Raw genomic sequence first — 20,662 nt, forward strand, 5'->3', positions numbered from 1 at the left:
GACATCGACCAATGAGAGCACGAGTGGATTTATCCCATCCCGTGAGCTGATAGGCTGCGCATCATCGCAGCCTCACCCAGCATCTTCCCTTGTTGTGTCTCGGCAGTCTCGTCCACGCTGTTGTGTTCGCAATAACCTTTTTTGTTTAAGCGATAATTGTTTTGATTAGTTAAGCCAGCCCTTACAATGGCACCGAAGCGCTGTGCCCCTGCGAAAGCTTCCTCCGGGGCACCCAAGTGGAAGAAGAAGAAGATGATGATGATGACCACCAGTGAAAAAGTGAAACTTTTAGATTTGATCAAAGAGGGCAGAAGTTACACATCTGGGGCACGCCATTATGGCGTGAATTAATCTACAGTGCGGTACATAAAGAAAGAGGACGCAAACATCCGCAAAACTGCTTCAATAACCTTCAATAAGGAACCGAAACATGTGGTAACTCCGCGTAATAAGAGAATTGTGAAAATGGAAGCTGCAAACGGGGCAAATCCTACTTCACGGTTTTTCACCTTTCGCGGGGGGTTCTGGTCCCCATTAACCGCGAAAAACGAGGGAACACTGTTATAACAAAAATACACCATCCCCTTGTCTCAAAAATGGTTTGTTCCACCCTAACTGTGGCTCAACATCAGCAGTCACACACTTTACCGATATGTGTTATGCTTCTCTTTGATAGAAACTGCATTAAAGCGTACAAAATATAAATCTTTTGGTTTTTTTTGCAGCTGGCCACGAGCTCAACACCCTGGAACCTCTCTGATCCTAGAATCGCACCTAGTGGCATGATTGACAGTCTTAACATTTGTTATATTTGGATCTGGATAGCCAACATATTTCCTGCTTTTAATAGTCAATCAAAATCCTATTCCCATGTTTGCCCTGATGTTAAGATTTTTTTAACCCTAGTTGTTCGTTTTGTTACAATTCTAATTGTTTGAAGCAATGCTAATTGTTTTAAACTTTACATCAGTGTTAAAGTACACATTATTATTACTAATACTCCATAGCAAACTCACATGCCATAACACACTGCAGTTTACAGCTTCCTTGCATCTGCTAATCAACATTTCAATGTAATGACATCAAAACTGGATCAAAATGCATAATAAAAAACAATACTATATATTATATAGGCATAGTAGACAACATTTTGCTTTTTAGGGCTTTAATTCTGATATTTGAAATTACAATAATTACATTATTTTTAATTTTATATTTAAATTGTGTGATATCATCTTATACATAAGACAAAGGTAAAACCAATGCTATTGGATTTCTTTTGTAAGTGTACACCGATGGAGGGGGTGCAATATAAAGTCGCACCTAGGGCGCCACATTGGGTGGGTCGGCTTAGTATAGAATAATCGATGACAATCAATAGCAGCAGCTTGAACTTTTTTATGGCATCATTTAGTTTCACGAGTGGGTCAAAACAATCTTAAGTTACGATGTACAACCACAATAATGAACATTGTTAAATTATTCCAACTGAATGAGCATTATCCTTGTAAAGGCCGAATATTTTTATGTTGGATAGTGAAGGAGTCTCCAATGAAGTGGCCGGTGTGTGTAAGTACACTCCAATATCACATCATGGATGTGTATGAGAAAAAGTATTATTTTAATACGTACATAATAGGATGTACAAGTGGAGACAATATGCTAACATTGCAGGCTGCGAGCTGATTGGTCGCTGGCGAGCCAGAAAGTGTTCTTCCTCACTTGAGCCAGATGTATTTGTCTCCGACATCTGTGTTATAACCCCGAGCATATTTCTTCCCAGGAAGCTAAAAAAAATGACAAGAGCAGAATTTAACAGTCGACAAGCAACAGCTGAAAACATGTACTGTCTTCATACCGATTTAAAGGCGTAGTATTTTTCATCGAAGTCGTGCGCCCCGATGGTGATCTCGGGCAGAAACCTGGGTATGTGGGTCAACGATGCCACCCTCTGTTTGTCTTCCACACTAAAAACAGCAAATGTGCTTAAAACCAGGACACTGTTTATTATTGTTTTCTTCTATACAGTGAACCCTTGCCGATTCGCGATAGACCAGTTGAGAACTCACCAATTTGCAAATTTTCCGTAGAACCTAACAATTTTTTCCACCAAAATTCGCCTTCGAAGGCACCATCGTGGAAGAGTAGCCGGCCTTTGCCATCAGCTGACAGCACACAGCAGCGCAACCGAAGAATCCAATTACTAGTGAATGTTTGCTATTTGGGTTGGCCCCAAGCCCCACCAATAGAAACGGTTCACTGTATTTTCATTTCAACGACAAAGATCTCACAGCATTCTCATGTGATGGTAGGTGACGTCGTCCTGTTCCAGCCACGGGCCTTTCTCAAACTTCAAATACTCAATGTCCTCCACCACCTGATGGGGCGAAAACCTGTCAATTGCATGTACCACAGAAACAGTTTGCAGATGTCTTTCAGCAGGGGACTCACACCTTCTCGACGTCTTGCGCTTGGGTCGCGTCATACGCCAACAACTCAGACTTTTCACTAAAAGCAAAAAAGGTCATACTTAGAGTCTTTTGCTATTGCACAGCTACGCAAAATCGTTCAACATTGTATCATTAAATGCTAACACCATGTTAAAAAAAAAAGAAAAAAATTGACCATCTTAGTTTGAATAGATACTAACAATGACCAAAATGTTAAGTTTTTATTTTACATTTTCAACTATAGAAAAAAAACATGCATTACCCACCTGATTTGTGGGAGGAAGGACTTCTTGTAGCTGTCCTCTATGCTCTTCAGATACGGCAACGGCACATTCTGAAGATACGACTTGGAGGACACAAATAAAGACATTCCATTTCAAGTCCATACAATCAAGACATCAGATTATATTCCGCTCAAACAGGAAAATATTGTCTGTTATTGGCATGATGAATGCACTGCAGTAAGTTGTTTTTGGAAGGTTTTTTTCAAACTGCTGTGTGTAACGGTTTGTGCTATGTGCCGTTTCAACCCTTAGGTGTCAGTCATGCCTAGGGCATTGAGTGCAATACCTGAATAACATTATGCTGGGGGGGGGGAAAACACAAATAAGACATACTTACTACGTGACCTTGGTGTGATATGTTCATAACAATACAAACAATGTCCTTTCCCATGTTTGAAAGTAGGCACCTTTTCATATCTCCCTGAACCAATGATGTCTTTCACAAAGGTTAAGAGATGGTTAGATCTGACTTCTGACCCGAGGTTACATGTTCAAAAACGAAGGTGCCGATTGGCCGAAGAGGACATCTGTGTATCTGCAATGGATTGCGTTTCCTAAAGTACCTGGATGTCTGTCACAGCTAATTTGAAACTGAATTTGTCGAACTGAATTTGAATTGACAGGACTGAATGTGAAAATATATAGAGTTAAATTTCCAGTGGGGATCAAATCTAGTTCAATCCAAACTGAAATAAATTGTATTATTATCTTCAATTTTATTGGACTTCAGATCCAAACTAATAAATTCAGTTTCAAATTATACGATTTAGATTCAGTTTTTGAATGCAATGATTCAAATGAAACAATACAGATTCAAATTATGTACAGTGGACCCCTGCATACTTGCAGTTTGGGACCCGCAAATTCACCTATTGGTGGATTTTTTTGGTTAATTTTCACTGATCCCACCCAAGCCTGATTACCTCCAGACTTGTTCAATCAAAAACTAAAACAAAACTAAAAAAACAAAACAAAACAAAAATCACTTTAACAGAAATCTGTCCTGACAAAATCAAATCGGATAAAAGATCTAAAAAAAAACTGCAACAAAATCACATAGTCCAAAGAAATTCCAGAACAGTCAAAAAATAAAGTAAATGACGTCAATCAGTCTCAAAAGGGTTATAAAAGCCATTTCTAAAGCTTTTGGATTACGGCGAACCATAGTGAGAACCATTATTCTCACATCGAGAAAACATGGAACTGTGGTGAACCTTCCCAGGAGTGGCTGGCCCACAAATATTACTCCAAGAGAACAGTAATGACTCATCCAGGAGGCCACAAAGGCACTCAGGACAACTTCTAAAGAACTGCAGGCCTCCCTTGCCTCAGTTAAATCCAGTGTTTATGGGAAGAGACTGGGCAAAAATGGCATCCATGGGAAAGTTTTAAGGCGAAAACCATTGCTGACCAAAAATAACATAAAGGCTCTTCTTACTTTTTCAAAAAAAAAAAAAAAAAAACATCTGAATGATTCCCAAGACTTTTGGGAGAATATTATATGAACTGACGAGATGAGAGTTGAGCTTTTTGGAAGGTGTGTGTCTCGTTACATCTGGCGTAAATGTAGCACAGAATTTCGGAAAAGTATACCAAAAGTCACACATAGCGGTAATAGTGTGATGGTCCGATTGGAATGCAGTGGCATGACCTTAAAAAGGCCGTTCATGCTCGAAAACCCTCCATTTGTACAGAATTAAAACAATTCCGGAAGGAAGAGTGGGCCAAAATATCTCCACAGAGATGTGAAAGACTCATTGCCACTTATAGAAAACACTTGATTTCAGTTGTTGCTGCTGAGGATGGCCCAACAAGTAATTAGGTTTAGGGGGGCATTACTTTTTCACACAGCCAGGTAACTTCGGATATTATTTTTTTTCCCTTAATAATTGAAATCACCATTTAAAAGTTCACTTGGGTTACATTTGTCTAATATTTACATTTTTGATGATCTTAAAGTGGGAAAACTATGCAGAAATATAAGAATTTAGAAGGGGGCCATTACTTTTTCACGACACTGTAGAGTGGGGGGAGGACCTCATGCTAGAAAGTATATGCCCCAGCCCGCTGGCGACACGGGGCTAGTTTTTAGCCCCGCCCCAAAAATAAACGCCAACTGAAATGATGACAAAGAATTTTAAACTTTATATCAACAATTCATCACTACTTTGTTCTACATTGTTTTCAGAACTTACCTTCAAACATATTTAACATTTTGAAACAAAACACGACAATGAGTTTAGTTCAACTTTAAATGTTTGTACGGTTACCCCTGAAAGGTGTCTATATATAAAATTAATTATGATTATTGTTATTACATATGTTCCACCCTAAAAATCAGGGATGCAGTGGTAACACAGTAGGTAGAACGCAAAATATAGAGGGGGAATACCATAATTTCCGATTGGACTAGGGGAAAAATAAAAAATAATTAATTAAAAATCAGCAAATAGGCAATTTTGTGAATGCCAAAATGCAGGGATACTGTACACTTCACCGTGGGAAAAAAATGCTTTTCGTCAGTATTTTCTACCATTGCTCAACTCAACTTTATTTATAAGGCACTTTAAATATAACCACAGCTGAAAACAAGGTGCTGAACACAGATAAGAATCAAACGTATGAAATCAAAACTGTTGGAGATAAATCATTTTTTTTTAAATAAAAGAAAAACAACAACACAAACAGATGCGAAGTCTTAAACTGGGTTGAAAGCCAAACGATAATGAACTAATCATTGATCATTGATTTAGCACAAATTGAACAGTGAAACGAGTGAATCTTACCTTGCCACTTTGTGTCAACTTCTTCTGGACCTCGTCGGCAGGCACGTCCACGTAGACGACGAGGTGCGGAGGCAGGAACTCGCAGATGCTGATGTCTTTGATCTCATTGTAGTGCTGCACACCTGCAAACGGCAAGGCAGCGTTGACGACATGCATGTACGTTTGCAACCGCAACATCAAGGACAAGGCGCTTACACTCTTTCCTGATATAGCCCTGTTTAAACATGGCGTCCAGGAAAACCATGTCGCTGAAGGGCGAACGCTCCATGATGACACCTTGACCTTCGACACAGGATCAAAATCTCAATGTTCGAGAGAAAAGTGAAGGGACGTAATGAACGTTGTAATGGGTCTTCATGCTACCTGTGGTGAGCAAGTGTTCGATGGCGTCTGAGTACTGCAGCAGGCGCATGATGTACATCCACAGTTGCAGCCTGTAGCTGTTCCCGTCGGCTGCTTTCGGGTCCATGTAGAACTTCTCCAGGCTGCACATCCCATTGAAATCGACCGGGAGGGGCTCCTTCTCCCCAGACATCTTGTCCAAGTAGAAGGTGTCGGGTTCGGGCATGTAGAGCATCCCTAAGGAAATACAACAACGTTAACTTATTGAAGAAAAAGAAGTGTTAATGTATACTTTATACAGGACAGTGAGGTCTAACAGCAGAAATGCACAGGAGCAACGTATCCCAGAGGGCAGCCTTGCGTGTGTTCTGTTGTGGATGAAAACACAACACACGAGTGTACTTGCGCGAACCTAGTGGAAAGGTGGTAAATTTAAGTTTTGTTGTATGTTTAGACACCACAGGAAAAATGTAAAACAATTCATTTGAAGAGGCTGTACAAACTTAGATTTGTTTAGATTTTACCTTCAATGAGTGCCACTTTGGACACCAAGTTTCGATGGTTGTCATGACCATTTCTTTGCTCTTTATACACACACAAAAAGCGGATAGAAAATGAAAAACAAAACAAAAATCAGTTGAATGATTTTGAACTGAATTGAACCTTATTTTTGTTCGGATTCCGGATTCTTATTTGAGTTCTGGATCATAATTTTCTCAAACTTTTAGGTCAAATTTAAAGTTGTTACACTGCCAATTTCTGAATTCTGTTACATAAACAAGAAACCATCCATCCATCCATCCATCCATTTTCTGTACCGCTTATCCTCACTAGGGTCGTGCTGTAGCCTATCTCAGCTATGTTCGGGCGAGAGGCGAGGTACACCCTGAACTGGTCGCCAGCCAATCGCAGGACACACATAAACAACCATTCGCAATCACATTCACACCTACGGGCAATTTAGAGTATTCGATCAACTTACTACATGTTTTTGGGGATATGGGAGGAAACCGGAGTACCCAGAGAAATCCCACACAGGCATGGGGAGAACATGCAAAACTCCACACAGGCGGGGCCGGGATTTGAAACCCGGTCCTCAGAACTGTGAGGTAGATGTGCTACCCAGTCCTCCACCGTGCCGCTATAAACAAGCAGAATATTAAAATAAAAGCTGTATGTTTTTTATAAGAAACTTTCCATGTTCACAGTTTTTTTAACAACCCCATTAGTTTCAAGAGCTTCTTTTTAATGTGAGACTGATTGGCCAACACACTAGCAAAGCATTCTGGGATTTGTAATATTAGTGGCGCATTGGCTATATACTGGCGGGCCAGCTCTAATACACATTTGATATGGTCTTGCGGGCTAAATATAATTACATCATGGGCCAAATTTGGCACCCGGGCCTGAGTTTGGCATACATGTACGACAGGGTCCGAAATATCCGGTATTGTCTCGTAGTGTGATATGAAAATGCGAGGTAATGCGAAATACGAGGTAGAATTAGGTATTTGGCGATGCATGCCTCAATTTTGATCATTAAAATATGCGATGCATGTTTTTAAAGTTTACAAAAAAATAATAATTCTGAGCGGTCAGCAACACTCAAAACAACATTTTTATTTCTCATAGCTCGACGAAAAGCGCGTGGATTGCGAACAGAAATGAAAACTGCGTGGCAGCAGAGGTAAACAGAAAGCTTGGTCAAAAGCAGAGCTGTCAAATATAACGGAACGTCTGAATTTTGTTATGGGAATCACTGAATGCTGACTCGTTTCCGGCCGTAACACTGAGTTCAAAGTTCCTAAAATAATTTGATGAAATAAACACTATATTTAAAAAAAAACAAAAAACAAACAAACAAAAAAAGGGCACATCAACATTAAGCAGTCACGCACCTCCCTGCTTTCCGGTTACTACTAGTACCAAAAAATAATTTTGTACAGTGGACCATCGATAGAACGGACTAAAGGCCTCTTTATACTCCCGCGGTCAACAACGCCCGCATTGCATCACGTGACCGACGAATTGGCCCGTGCAGCCCCTCTGCGTAGCTTGACGCACATACGACGGTTGTTGCTTCACGATCCCGCTATATTGCAGATTTTCACTTGTACAATATTTTTGTGTTATCCATTCCTCTTGCTCTCTCTCAATATATTGTTTCAGCCTGCCACGATAGCAAATTTATTTAGGAGAATATTTTCCCAAAAACCGGCGGCACGGTGGACGACTGGTTAGAGCGTCAGCCTCACAGTTCTGAGGACCTGGGTTCAATCCCTGGCCCCGCCTGTGTGGAGTTTGCATGTTCTCCCCGTGCCTGCGTGGGTTTTCTCCGGGTACTCCGGTTTCCTCCCACATCCCAAAAACATGCATTAATTGGAGACTCTAAATTGCCCGTAGGCATGACTGTGAGTGCGAATGGTTGTTTGTTCGTATGTGCCCTGCGATTGGCTGGCAACCAGTTCAGGGTGTACCCCGCCTCCTGCCCGATGACAGCTGGGATAGGCTCCAGCACGCCCGCGACCCTAGTGAGGAGAAGCGGCTCAGAAAATGGATGGATGGATGGATTTTCCCAAAAACCTATATATGTAAATATGTGCATGAATGAGAGGAGTGGAGGGGGAAGAATGAGGCTACAGGGAGAAGAGATAGCAATTGTGGAGGACTTCAAATACTTGAGGTCAACAGTCCAGAGCAATGGTGAGTGTGGTAAGAAACAGGTCCAAGCAGGTTGGAACGAGTGGAGGAAGGTGTCAGGTGTGTTATCTGACAGAAGACTCTCTGAAAGAATGAAGGGCAAAGTTTATAAGACATTGGTGAGGCCAGCCATGATGTACGGATTAGATACAGTGGCACTGAAGAGACAACAGGAAGCAGAGCTGGAGGTGGCAGAAATGAAGATGTTGAGGTTCTCTCTAGGAGTGACCAGGTTGGATAGGATTGGGAATGAGCTCATCAGAGGGACAGCCAAGATTAGATGTTTTGGAGACAAAGTTAGAGAGAGCAGACTTTGATGGTTTGGACACGTCCAGAGGAGAGTTCGTGAGTATATTGGTAGAAGAATGATGATGATGGAGCTCCCAGGCAAGAGAGCTAGAGGAAGACCAAAGAGAAGGTTGATGGATGTCGTGAAGGAAGACATCAGGGCAGTTGGTGTTAGAGAGGAGGATTCAAGAGATAGGCTTACAGGGTGAAGGATAACACGCTGTGGCGAACCCTGACGGGATAAGCCGAAAGGAAAAGAAGATATTCACTGTATTTTTCACTGTTACTGCTATATATGATTGAGCTACATTGAACCAACCAAGCGACAATATATCAACTTAAATACACTCAAATTCTACGACTTACATGAATTCAAAACAGCACAGCTTGAGTATAAAATACACAACAAGCCACTTCCCCACACTACTCACAGGCTCTTCTTGATCAGAGAAAAATATAATCTAATTAATTAATCTAATATAAGCAGAAAATATAAAAACGAGATGTGGGTCCTTAAGAGGAGTTAACGTATGTAATTATTATGATAATAAATTGAAATCATGTAGCTCCCTAATTAGGTTTAAAAACATGTTTAAAACAAGAGTGATAACAAATATAAATAAATCAGGTAAAATAAATAAATTAATATATGAATAAAATATTGTATGTGTATATGTATATCAGAGCGATAAACACACTAATGTTGGTTAACTTTGAGGATGATGAAGAAGTTAGCAATGCTAGCTTGAATATAGTGGGTTGTGTGTATATCATTTTTTAAAATCTCCAATACACTTGGATGGACCAGTCATTTGTAGTTATAGTTAATTCTATATTTTACATGGACCGGCTCACTTAAAATTCCTAGATTATATATATATATATATACATACACACACACACACACACACACACACACACACACACATTACTACATTACTATTATACTAGTCAGGTATGTTCACAGAATTAGGGGTAGGACCTCATAATTTGTTTTTGTTCTTCCTACACCTTTTGAACAAACTGTATACATTGTACATTCCTTTGATGATTATTTCCTTGTTTTTGTTTTTTCCATTTATCAAAGTTTTATAAATGTTTTACTGCTTTGTTTTCTGTATATGTTCAATGAACACAAACAATATATATGCACACAGACGATTTACCAAGCTTGTCAGCCAGCTTCTGTGCCAGCGCTCCTTTGCCTGACGCTAGGTTGCCGTCCACTGAAATGATCTTGCTGGACTGTTTCAAGTGCGGCGTGGTCCTCTCGCCCAGTGCGTACGCCCACCAGCCATACTTCAGCTTCCTCACCGCCGTCATGTGCACGGACGCCTTAGATGACAAAACAAGCAATGCAGATACTTGCGTCAAGGGTGCCATTAGAGAGAGAAAAGTGGTGATGATTCCTGAAAATTGAATTTTCAACTTCCGCCATTGAAGTACACAAAGTTTTTTCAAGTGGCGCTCATGTCTAGCAGATGTGTAACAGAAATAATTGTGCTAAAACATTCTGTTTTCAGTGCATTTTCATTGCTGTTGATTGTTACTTAGCAAAACTACATATAAATTATTTAACCAATCTGTACAACAGAAAAAACTGAGGATTTTGGGCACGTTCTAAAGTCCCCATTTTATTTTTTAATGGTGGGAGCAGAAGTAGAAATGTTTTCCCACTTTTATTAACTTGACAATAATTTCCATTAAGGCATATTTATTAGAGTTCACAGTGCATGCACCTTATTTTTGTTATTCAATGTTATATTTATTTTAATAATAACCTTTTCAGAATAACATTCAAATACACCTACCATTAACGTGTAAATTCAAAGGTGGATGTTGAGGATGCAAAATGTAAACAATGTAGTTTATTTATTTTGACAGGTCGCAATAAAACCACCATTTAAACACATTTAGCGACGAATCTAGCTTTATTGTGCATATTAGCCTCGGAGCTAAAATTAGTTAAAGACCACAATTAGAATTTTAACAATATTTTATGTGGCGAAACTCCAATACACTCACTACACTTGTGCCATTAGCTGGTTAGCGACAGTTTGTAGTGCTGACGGATGGACAGGTAGCTAGCCTGCTCGTTTAGCATGTCCTTGTGAGACCGGAAGGTAAAAGTGACGAGCGTTCGTGCAATTTGTGTCCGTACCTTCTGAACAACATTCGCGGTTTTGAAAGCGGTTGCCACCGATGGGAAAACCAGCGGGATCGCCCTCAGAGCCATGATCAACTGTCCAGCAGAACCCCTGCGACCTGACCCGAATTAGCACAGCTAACTGGTCACTGATATTGTACGTCACGAGTTGGGCCCGACACAAGTGTTGTCTCAGACAATGTACGTCAAAAAGGTGGCTACTCATTTGCCTGATTTATATTGTTGTTTTATTTGACGAACTGTTTCTTAAAATATATTGAGTATACATTTGTAAATTAGAGGATAATTATGTATCGTATATATTATTAGCATTATTAAATGACAAACGTAATTAGTGTCTCTTCCATTTCGCCTGCAGGGGTTAGTATTTATTTCTCTAACAGTCCAACCAGAGAGCTTCTGTAGCTATTCGCAAAAAAGCCAAGAGAGCCCCCATTTCCACTTGTAAACATTGGCGTGTGTGTGTGTTGGGGGGGTCTTTAGGTGCCCGGGCCTCTGCCGATTTGCCCTTGATGCCCAAGGTGCACCACCCCCCTTTGTCAATTTTTCTTAATGTGTGTGCGAGCGTGTGTAAACCTGTCTGGGGCCACTCATCAAATGTAACTATGTTTAAAAAAACATATTAGGTTACAATTTATTAAAGAATTAATAAAATTATGGCGGCACGATGGTGTGGTTATACCACATCTGCCTCACAGTTCTGAGGATCAGGGTTCAAATCCCGACCCCGCCTGTGTGGAGTTAGCATGTTCCCCTCGTGCCTGCGTGGGTTTTCTCCGAGTATTCCGGTTTCCTCCCACATCCCAAAAACATGCACGGTAGGTTGATTGAAGACACTATATTACCCGTAGGTGTGAATGTGAGTACAAATGGTTGTTTATTTATATGTAACCTGCGATTAGCTGGCGAACAGTTCAGGGTGTACTCCGCCTCTCGCCCAGAGTCAGCTGGGATAGGCTCAATCACGCCCGCAACCCTAGTGAGGATAAAGAGGTACGGAGAATGGATGGATGGATGAATGTTTGAATAGAGAGAGAGAGAGAGAGACAGAGAGAGAGAGAGTGAGTGCATGTGAGAGGGGAGGGGTTGTGGCAAGTCTCTCCTCGTGTGAGTGTGAGCTGCTCAATCATAAATGAGATTCATGTTAATCAGACATAATGTATTATGTAACCATGCCGCCATCTAAAATCAATTTCTCAATTGTATTTCATTGAAAACAAAAAGGCGGCACAGCGGAAGACTGGTTAGAGCGTCAGCCTCACAGTTCTGAGGACTGGGGTTCAATCCCCGGCCCCGCCTGTGTGGAGTTTGCATATTCTCCCCGTGCCTGCGTGGGTTTTCTCTGGGCACTCCGGTTTCCTCCCACATCCCAAAAACATGCATGTTAATTGAAGACTCTAAATTGCCCGTAGGTGTGAATGTGAGTGTGAATGGTTGTTTGTTTGTATGTGCCTTGCGATTGGCTGGCAATCAGTTCAGGGTGTACCCCGCCTCCTGCCAGATGATGGCTGGGATATTTTTTTTACTCTTAACATTTTCCTTGTTTCTATTCTTCCTCATAATTACAATTCACTTTATACTGCTATTTTCAAGTAAATGTACTGTACAAATGAAAATATCATCATATATTCATCCACTGTGAGATAACTGTCACATCCTTTCGTAAACATGTCATTGTGCAAAGGCAAATGACAAATCGTGAGTGATGAATAGTCAGTCAGTCGCCTTGTGTTCCTCTTTGCCTAATTTTTCCTTATACTTGTGCCCCTGCAGCGAGCAGCTGTCAGTGTTCATACTGAAGCTTTTACATAAGAGCTACTCTGATGCATGTGTGTGTGCGTGTGTGTGTGTGTGTGTGTGTGTGTGTGTGTGTGTGATTGACTCACTGGCTCGCTCAACTCTTAAAACAATGGACAGTCACCTCGTGTTTCATGGGTGGGTCGCTGGGTTTAAGCCATTACAGTTGTGCGCACAAGTCAACTTCAATTCTTTTGTCTAACTGTTGAGTTTTAAACTACAGTGAATGAACACCTTCGTAAAGACTCCAATAAATAAGGCATAAAACTAAATAATAGGTTACTTACTGTGAAACATGGATGAGGCTCAGTTATGTTCTGGTGCTGCTTTGGTTCATCCAGCGCAGGGTGTCTTGAACCCGTGCAGGATACAATGAAATAAAAAAACAACGATGCATTCTGGAGTGAAATGTGCTGTAGAAAGTTTGGCCCCAACTGAAGGTTACGGGTCCTCCAGCAGGATAATGACCCAAAACATACAGCTAAATATATCCGAGAAACCTTAAGATCATTAGACTATTCTGATGAGACCTGATCAAAATCATATGTAACATCTGTGAAAGGAGTTGAAACAAGAGCAGTCTGGAGAAGACACTTTCAAACCTGAGACAGCTGGAGCAGTTTCCGCTTGAAGAGTGAGCCACTATATGCACATTGCATCTGAAATATGTATTTTCTATTTTCTGTTTAGTGTAAAATGTGCTCCTGTTACTTGTTTATTTCTTTTTTGCCCTTCATATCATGTTGCTGTAGATTTCTCCGGAGCAAGACCTACGTATTACTGAGGCGGGTTCCTGTTTTGTAATAAGTAGTGCAACAAGAAAAATAATACATTTATAAAAGGGCGGCACGGTGAGTGAATGGTTAGCACATCTGCCTCAAAATTCTGAGCACATGGGTTCAAATCCGGCCTTGCCTGTGTGAAGTTTGCATGTTCTTCCCGTGCCTGAGTGGGTTTTCTCCAGGTACTCCAGTTTCCTCCCACATCCCAAAAACATGCATGGTAGGTTAATTGAAGACTAAATTGCCCATAGATGTGAATGTGAGTGTAAATGGTTGTCTGTTTATATGTGCCCTGTGATGGGCTGGCGACCTGTTCAGGTCCCACCTCTCGTGTCATGTAAACATTTTGACCTTAAGGTCGACCGACTGAGTTGGTGGTTGGCAAGTTGTTATTTACACTATTGTCTTGGGCCAAGTTCCGTCCAATAACTGCTTTTTGATTTTCGGAAATGTTTTTTGTTTTTGTATTTTGCTAAAGTGAGCATGGTGCAACCATGTGTCACTTTATCAAAAGGGGGGGAATGTTTGTCTTGGTTTGTGGTTTGTTTTTGTCTTCTTCTCTTCTTTTTGTTTTTTGTTTTTGTCCTGTTTGTGCTCTGGAGTACAAAGCCAGCGGATTGTTTAATTTTTGTGCTTAGCAGCACAACTCGCATCACACATTGTATTATTATTATGTTTGACACAAAATCTGAAATATATAGATTCACTTAGAGACATTTCGACAGACTGCAAACACAACACCAATATTAGCACTATCATAGTGATACATATGATGGTTGTTCTACAAACATTTGTCTATAATTTTTAACTCTATGGAACATTCACTTATTTTGGTTGACATATGAAGCGATATAGACTAAGTTGTGCACATTTGTCATTTGGTCACTATGATATAATATGGTGGCTTCCCACATGCGGTATACATATTACAAATGACACAAATTACACGACTTGTAGACCATGCAATGTTTATGGTTGAAATGGGACACAGTGGCCTTGCTGGAAAAAAGGCACACAGGGGCCTTACTGAAATTCTTTCCTTTGACAACAGCTTTCTGACAGATTACAATTTGACCTCAGAACACATGGTAGTTACCACCCGCAATAAATGCTGGGAAGTCAATTAAATTAGGTCTAGTACTGTATATATGAGGATGCGTGTACGCCCTATCCCTTTTTTGAGATTGTCTTTGCAGGCACTCCATTGGACTGGATCTATTCAGGTCCACTGAAGCCAGGTCTGCTGATGGACACGTGAATCGTTCAGGTTCATTCATTGCACATTATCGACTAATCAATTTCAGGAAACAAGTCTAATCGGCACTCCCAAGGGCAGCTGACAAACCCCTGCATGTCATCAAACCCAGCCACTTCGTGCTTATTAAGAACTTCCGGCGGAAAACGTGGAGACATCAGCGGTGGGTGGGGCCTTTCCAAGTCCTCCTTGTGATGCACACTGCAGTGGAAGTTACAGAAAGGGCTACGTGGGTTCACGTGGCACACTGCAAGACGGTCCCAGCACTTCCTACAGTCCCAACTCCTCTTCTTCCCTCACCTTCTACATCAGATGGCCGTAATGTTCAGCCTGATAAGGCAAAATAATCACCTAGAAGAAAGAGGATTCACAGTTAGTATACACTTTTAGCTACAATCAGTGCTAGTAACTGATTGGAAGTTGATAGGTATAGAGGAGTAGTAGTTAGGTCATAAAAGCCGAGCAACGACCAATATTCTGTTGTATGAACTGAAGCGCGCACACTACACACACACACGCGCGTGCACTTGCATAACTCGGCAGCGGAATAGAAGATGACCTCCCCAGTACACTGTGTGTGTGTGTGTGTGTGTGTGTGCCACAAAAGCCAAAGAAAAATGTAAAACACAAAGTTTATCTTTTGCTTTCAGTTTTTTACTGAACTGAAATTTGAATTCTGAATTGTCCAACTTAGAGCCGCTTGACTTTTTGGTTCCGGTGCCATTCTGCCCAAAGATCTGTATATTCCTGACCATAACAAGACTCAGTCTAATTAGGTTCATAAAGATGTTTGTTTGGTTCTAAATCCGGTTTTGTTTACAAATACTGTAAAACAACTTATTTGCAAGGGGGAACTCTTTATTAACCTCAAATAACTCACTTTCTTTCTTTCTTTGGATTCAAGTGTGCCCGTAACATTGTTTAAAACTCGAAGACCAAAATAAGTGTTCTGACTGTTTTAGTGTTTATCCAGCCTGGAAGCATTTAGTGAGTTACAAATTGATGAATCAGAGTTGGTTTTCCACTGTTTATCATCTAACTTCCTTGAGCACATACAGACACTACTCAACTATCCTTAGATGTGATTTCTAATTTAAAATGGTCTGACTACATGTTATGTTCACATAATAATAATGATAATAATAATAATAATGGCACAATAAATTTTATTATATGTCTTAATAGGCGCAAGCTCACCATGTTCAAATGTTGCATATGAGATGGTGTGTTGTGTGATTTCTTTATTGAATCATTTAAGTGAGTGACTAATTCAATGCAGGTCTTATTTCGTTTCCTGTTGATGTAAATCCTTGTGGTCCATCGAGAGACGTTTCCATGTGGAATGCATTGTTCGTCCTGCAGACACAGTTGAGCAGATTGGGGGTGGGGTCAAGTTTATTTTGGAGTCAAATAGCTTTGAAAACAAAGTCTTAATGCATCCTTATTTTTGTCCTGTCCTCAGTAGTAAGATGGGATTGAAATAAAATGTATCGCTGCCGTCGGGCAGAAATTCTTAGCTGTCATACAAGTGTAAAAAGAGGTTTACCGCCCTAAAATAAGATTGTGTAGAATTACATTAAAACTACTACTCAGCCTATGATTTGAAGGCTTTCTGAAGGCATCACGCTTTATGACCTTATCTGCCATGTAAATTTAAAAAGAGGTAAACCTCTGTATAATACAACTAAATACAACTACAGTGCATTAATGCAAAGTCACTCACAGTTACAATCAGCCATTGAAAGGAAGGCTTGCCATAGGTATCACACATTTAACATTCTTAACTCTCATAAATTGTAAAACCAAGTTAAACACTGTACATTAAATTTTTTATTTAAAATAAAATTAAATTGTTCTGCCTTTCAGATGAGTTTTAGTTAATTTATACAAAAAAATCTTGTTTTGAAACTGATGCTTTTATTCTGACGCTACACAAGCACTGAAGTGTTGGGGTTCTACGAGTGAAACTGCTGCAGCAACCCCTGTTCTGTATGTTTATCCATCCACTCATTTTCTGTACTGCTTATCCTCATTACGATTGTGGGTTTGCTCAGTCATTTCATGTGAAAATGTGCCGTTAAAAACGAGTTTGTGAAGTTATTTGGGACATGTTTATTACAATGTTTAGGTGTTTAAGCTAATTTGATGTATGCTAATAGTCGGAGAGGGTTATGCAGAATCATTTATGCAGATTCATACGTACCTAATATAAATTAATTGTTTGTTTTTTAGCTAAAATATGGCACTTTTTTTATGGCAAGCATAACTTTGTGACTGTTATATAAGCAGCTCATTTAACTTTATATATTGCACTTCCCCCGCCTGTGTGGAGTTTGCATGTTCTCCCCGTGCCTGTGTGGGTTTTCTCCGGGTACTCCGGTTTCCTCCCACATCCCAAAAACATGATTGATTGAAGACTCTAAATTGCCCTTAGCTGTGAATATGTGCGCGAATGGTTGTTTGTTTCTATGTGCCCTGCGATTGGCTGGCAACCAGTTTAGGGTGTACCCTGCCTCTCGCCCCAAGATTGCTGGGTTAGGCTCCAACACGCCCGCGACCCTAGTAAGGATAAGTGGGACGGAAGATGACTATTGCACTTCCAGTAAATGTGTAACTAATAGACATAGCTTATAGATTTATTTTATCTTTGTTATTTAGTTTCACTTCGTCAATCTGCCTGATGTCAAGACTGAACATAAAGCTGAAAAATACGACGACGAGATGTCTGGCATCAAAGGCGTTTCTAGCCCATTCAATAGATTTTTTTTAAACTATGTCGTTTTTAAACATCTTAGAAAAGTGTAAAACCACATTACTTGGTTATAACATATTTTCACGACAAAAACACAGCAACTCCCCACCCAATGCCCCAAAAATGGCTAGCTCCTGCGTTTATAGCCGAATCCCAGCACCACTAAACCTTTGATCCTAGTATCGCCCCTGTCTGGCATCATCCATCCATCCAATTCCAATGGAGTTGGGACGTTATGTAAAACATAAATAAAAACGGAATATAATGATTTGCAAATCCTTTTCAACCTACAGTATATTCAATTGAATGTTCTACAAAGACAAGATAATTAATGTTCAAACTGATAAACATTGTTTTTTTTTGTTTGTCTGTTTTTTTAATATTTACTCTTTTTGAGTTTGATGCCTGCAACACGATCCAAAACAAGATGGGACAGGGGCATGTTTACCATTACATTTCCCATTGTGTTACATCACCTTTCCTTTTAAAAAACACACAAATAACCATTTTGGAACTAAGGATACTAATTGTTGAAGCTTTGTTGGTGGAATTATTTCAAAATCCTGCTTGATGTACTTCAGTTGTTGAAGTCCGTGGTCTCCATTGTCGTATTTTGAGCTTCTTAATGCGCCACACATGGCGGCACGGTGGTAGACTGGTTAGCACATCTGCCTAACAGTTCTGAGGACCCAGGTTCAAATCCGGTCTCGCCTGTGTGGAGTTACCATGTTCCCCCCGTGCTTGCGTGGGTTTTCTCCAGGTACTCCGGTCTCCTCCCACCTCCCCAAAACATGCATGGTAGGTTAATTGAAGACTCTAAAGTGCCCGTAGGTGTGAGTGTGAGAGCAAATTATTTTTTTGCCTACATGTGCCCTGCAATTGGATGGCGACCAGTTCAGGGTGTACCCCACCTCTCGCCCAGAGTCGCCCTCTCGCTGGGATAGGCATAGTGAGGATAAGCATTAGAGAAAATGGATGGATGGATAGAATGTGCCACACATTTTCAATGGGAGACAGGCTTAGACTTCTGGCAGGCCAGTCTAGTACTCACACTCTTTTTCTACGAAGCCACCCTGTTGTAACATACAGAATGTGGCTTAGCATTGTCTTGCTGAAATAAGCAAGGAGATCCCTGAAAAAGACATTGCTTGGATGGCACCCTATGTTGCTCCAAAACCTGGATGTACCCTTTAGTATTAATGGTGCCATTATAGATGTACAGGTTACCCATGCCATGGGCACTAACACACCACCATACCATCACAGACGCTGGCTTTTGAACTTTGTGCTCATAACAATCCAGATGGTCCTGTTCCTCTTGGGCCTGGAGGACACAGCGTCCAGAGCCTTTAGGAACTCAGGACCTCCTCACAAGGGTCACGGGAATGCTGGAGCCTATCCCAGCTATCATCGGGCAGAAGGCGATGTACACCCTGGACTGGTTGCCAGCCAATCGCAGGGCACATATAAACAAACAACCATTCGCACTCACATTCACACTTAGGGGCAATTTAGAGACTTCAATTAACGTACTATGCATGTTTTTGGGATGTGGGAGGAAACCGGAGTGCCCGGAGAAAACCCACGCAGGCACGGGGAGAACATGCAAACTCCACACAGGCGGGGCCAGGGTTTGAACCCCGGTCCTCAGAACTGTGAGGCAGACGCTCTAACCAGTCATTCACCATGCCGCCAGAAAATAGCTACTGTTTAAAAAAAAATAATACTCTGAACTGTACTACACTGTGGAGACTAAGTTTAGGAAATAAACTTGCTGTCTGTGCCATAAAATGCAGCAAAGCATTGAGGTAACAGACTTCCTATCTGTGCTGCAAGCCAGAAATTAAAAACCAAAATAAGTAAAAACAAAAAAAAAACTTTACTCTTACATTTTCACTCTGCCCAAGAGTCAGGACACCTGCTAAGCCCAGTGGTCTCTGTACAGCCAGGTTAACACGGTGTGCACAAAGCACGATTCAGGATTCACGTCCAGCCAGTTCCACAGCATTAGCAATGTTTTCAGCATTGTCCGTGGTCACGGATGATCGAGGAACAAGTCCCTTCCAGTATTTCGAGAGGGATCTGGTATTTCTGCCAAATGCTCGGCTGTGCGGCACTCATATACAGCACATCTTCGGATGACGGGGGGCGCCATTTTCCAATTCTCGATGATAAAGTGTGGGCGGTCACGCTCAAGTAGCTTTGTGTGGCATGGGCGGTCCATTCATCAGCAGTGGTTAATGGATTCAGCAGCATTTAAAGCTATAAACTGTGATTTCTGGTGCCCCCTAACGCTGGATTTATACATTACAACAAAACCTTCGTCGCTTTGATATGATGTAGACTAAATGCTTGTACGGCCTCCTCCTCCTCTTTCCAACCCCCGCATGCTTTCTCCTTTCTCTATGGCTCAGTCGACCTGCGCCCTGTCCATATATGGGTCTGCCCGTTCATAGATAAAAACAGTTCATTTCCATCACGTCATTTTAGAGCGCTATCAAGTGATCCAGCTCGGGAATGTATAGGATAGTCACTAAACATAAAAAAATAATCAGCATTGTGTCAGCTCCACTAGAAGTGGCTTGGGTGAAAATTACTTTTTTAAAACAAAAAATAGTTGCGGATTACAGGTTTAATTCAACTTTAGCCATATTTCTGCACTTCTGCTCTCCTCGCGTAGTCTGTTGAACTAGCAGTATTAGCCTAGCCATGTAGCCACAGGCTTTGTCACTGGGTTCCCTGGAAAGAGTAGTCCCATGACACATGCTGGAAGAGGCTTAATGAAGAAATGTATCTTAAAATTTAGGCTTACATTTTACTACATTAACTTAAAAGAAAAACAATTATATTAACTTTGGTAGCACTTAGTGTGAGCTTATATGGCTGTATGTGGAGTGGAGGCACACAGCCTGGGGAAAGGGTCGTGTCGCAGTTCTGCCATTTCAAAGACGATACAGGATTGAAAACTGCGAGTTTCGATTTCAATTCAGAATCGTTACAGCTCTATTATTATCCCCCACGTATTTTAGGAACCAAATTTAAAAAATCTGCCAATGGAA

General features: G+C 40.9%; 1 protein-coding gene across 2 annotated transcripts; it reads right to left on the bottom strand.

Annotated features, from left to right (window-relative positions):
• Positions 1–1,383: 1,383 nt before the first annotated feature.
• On the bottom strand, positions 1,384–13,332 carry ndufa10 (NADH:ubiquinone oxidoreductase subunit A10). 2 transcript variants are annotated; one of them, XM_061792042.1, is made up of 10 exons: positions 13,102–13,332; positions 10,017–10,185; positions 5,884–6,099; positions 5,716–5,802; positions 5,521–5,642; positions 2,717–2,796; positions 2,454–2,508; positions 2,292–2,377; positions 1,859–1,967; positions 1,384–1,787 (listed from the first exon to the last, which is right to left on the bottom strand). In XM_061792042.1, the coding sequence occupies exons 2-10, from the start codon at positions 10,171–10,173 to the stop codon at positions 1,719–1,721; spliced, it is 981 nt and encodes a 326-aa protein (XP_061648026.1). In that variant the 5' UTR covers positions 10,174–10,185; positions 13,102–13,332; the 3' UTR covers positions 1,384–1,718. The 2 variants fall into 2 exon arrangements, with proteins under 2 accessions (XP_061648026.1, XP_061648025.1); XM_061792041.1 differs by lacking the exon at positions 13,102–13,332 and adding an exon at positions 11,012–11,177.
• Between the last annotated feature and the right edge of the window lie 7,330 nt (positions 13,333–20,662).

This window comes from Phyllopteryx taeniolatus, chromosome 12 (genome assembly GCF_024500385.1).
Source record: "Phyllopteryx taeniolatus isolate TA_2022b chromosome 12, UOR_Ptae_1.2, whole genome shotgun sequence".
Taxonomy (NCBI): domain Eukaryota; kingdom Metazoa; phylum Chordata; class Actinopteri; order Syngnathiformes; family Syngnathidae; genus Phyllopteryx; species Phyllopteryx taeniolatus.

Bases quoted from the DNA above. Each gene is read 5' to 3' on its own strand.
- ndufa10 (XM_061792041.1), bottom strand. From the start codon at position 11,086: ATGGCTCTGAGGGCGATCCCGCTGGTTTTCCCATCGGTGGCAACCGCT. The intron at 5,643-5,715 runs GTAAGCGCCTTG...TGCCGTTTGCAG, and splicing joins GGGCTATATCAGGAAAGAGT to GTGTGCAGCACTACAATGAG. The intron at 2,378-2,453 runs GTGTGAGTCCCC...TCGCCCCATCAG, and splicing joins AAGCGCAAGACGTCGAGAAG to GTGGTGGAGGACATTGAGTA.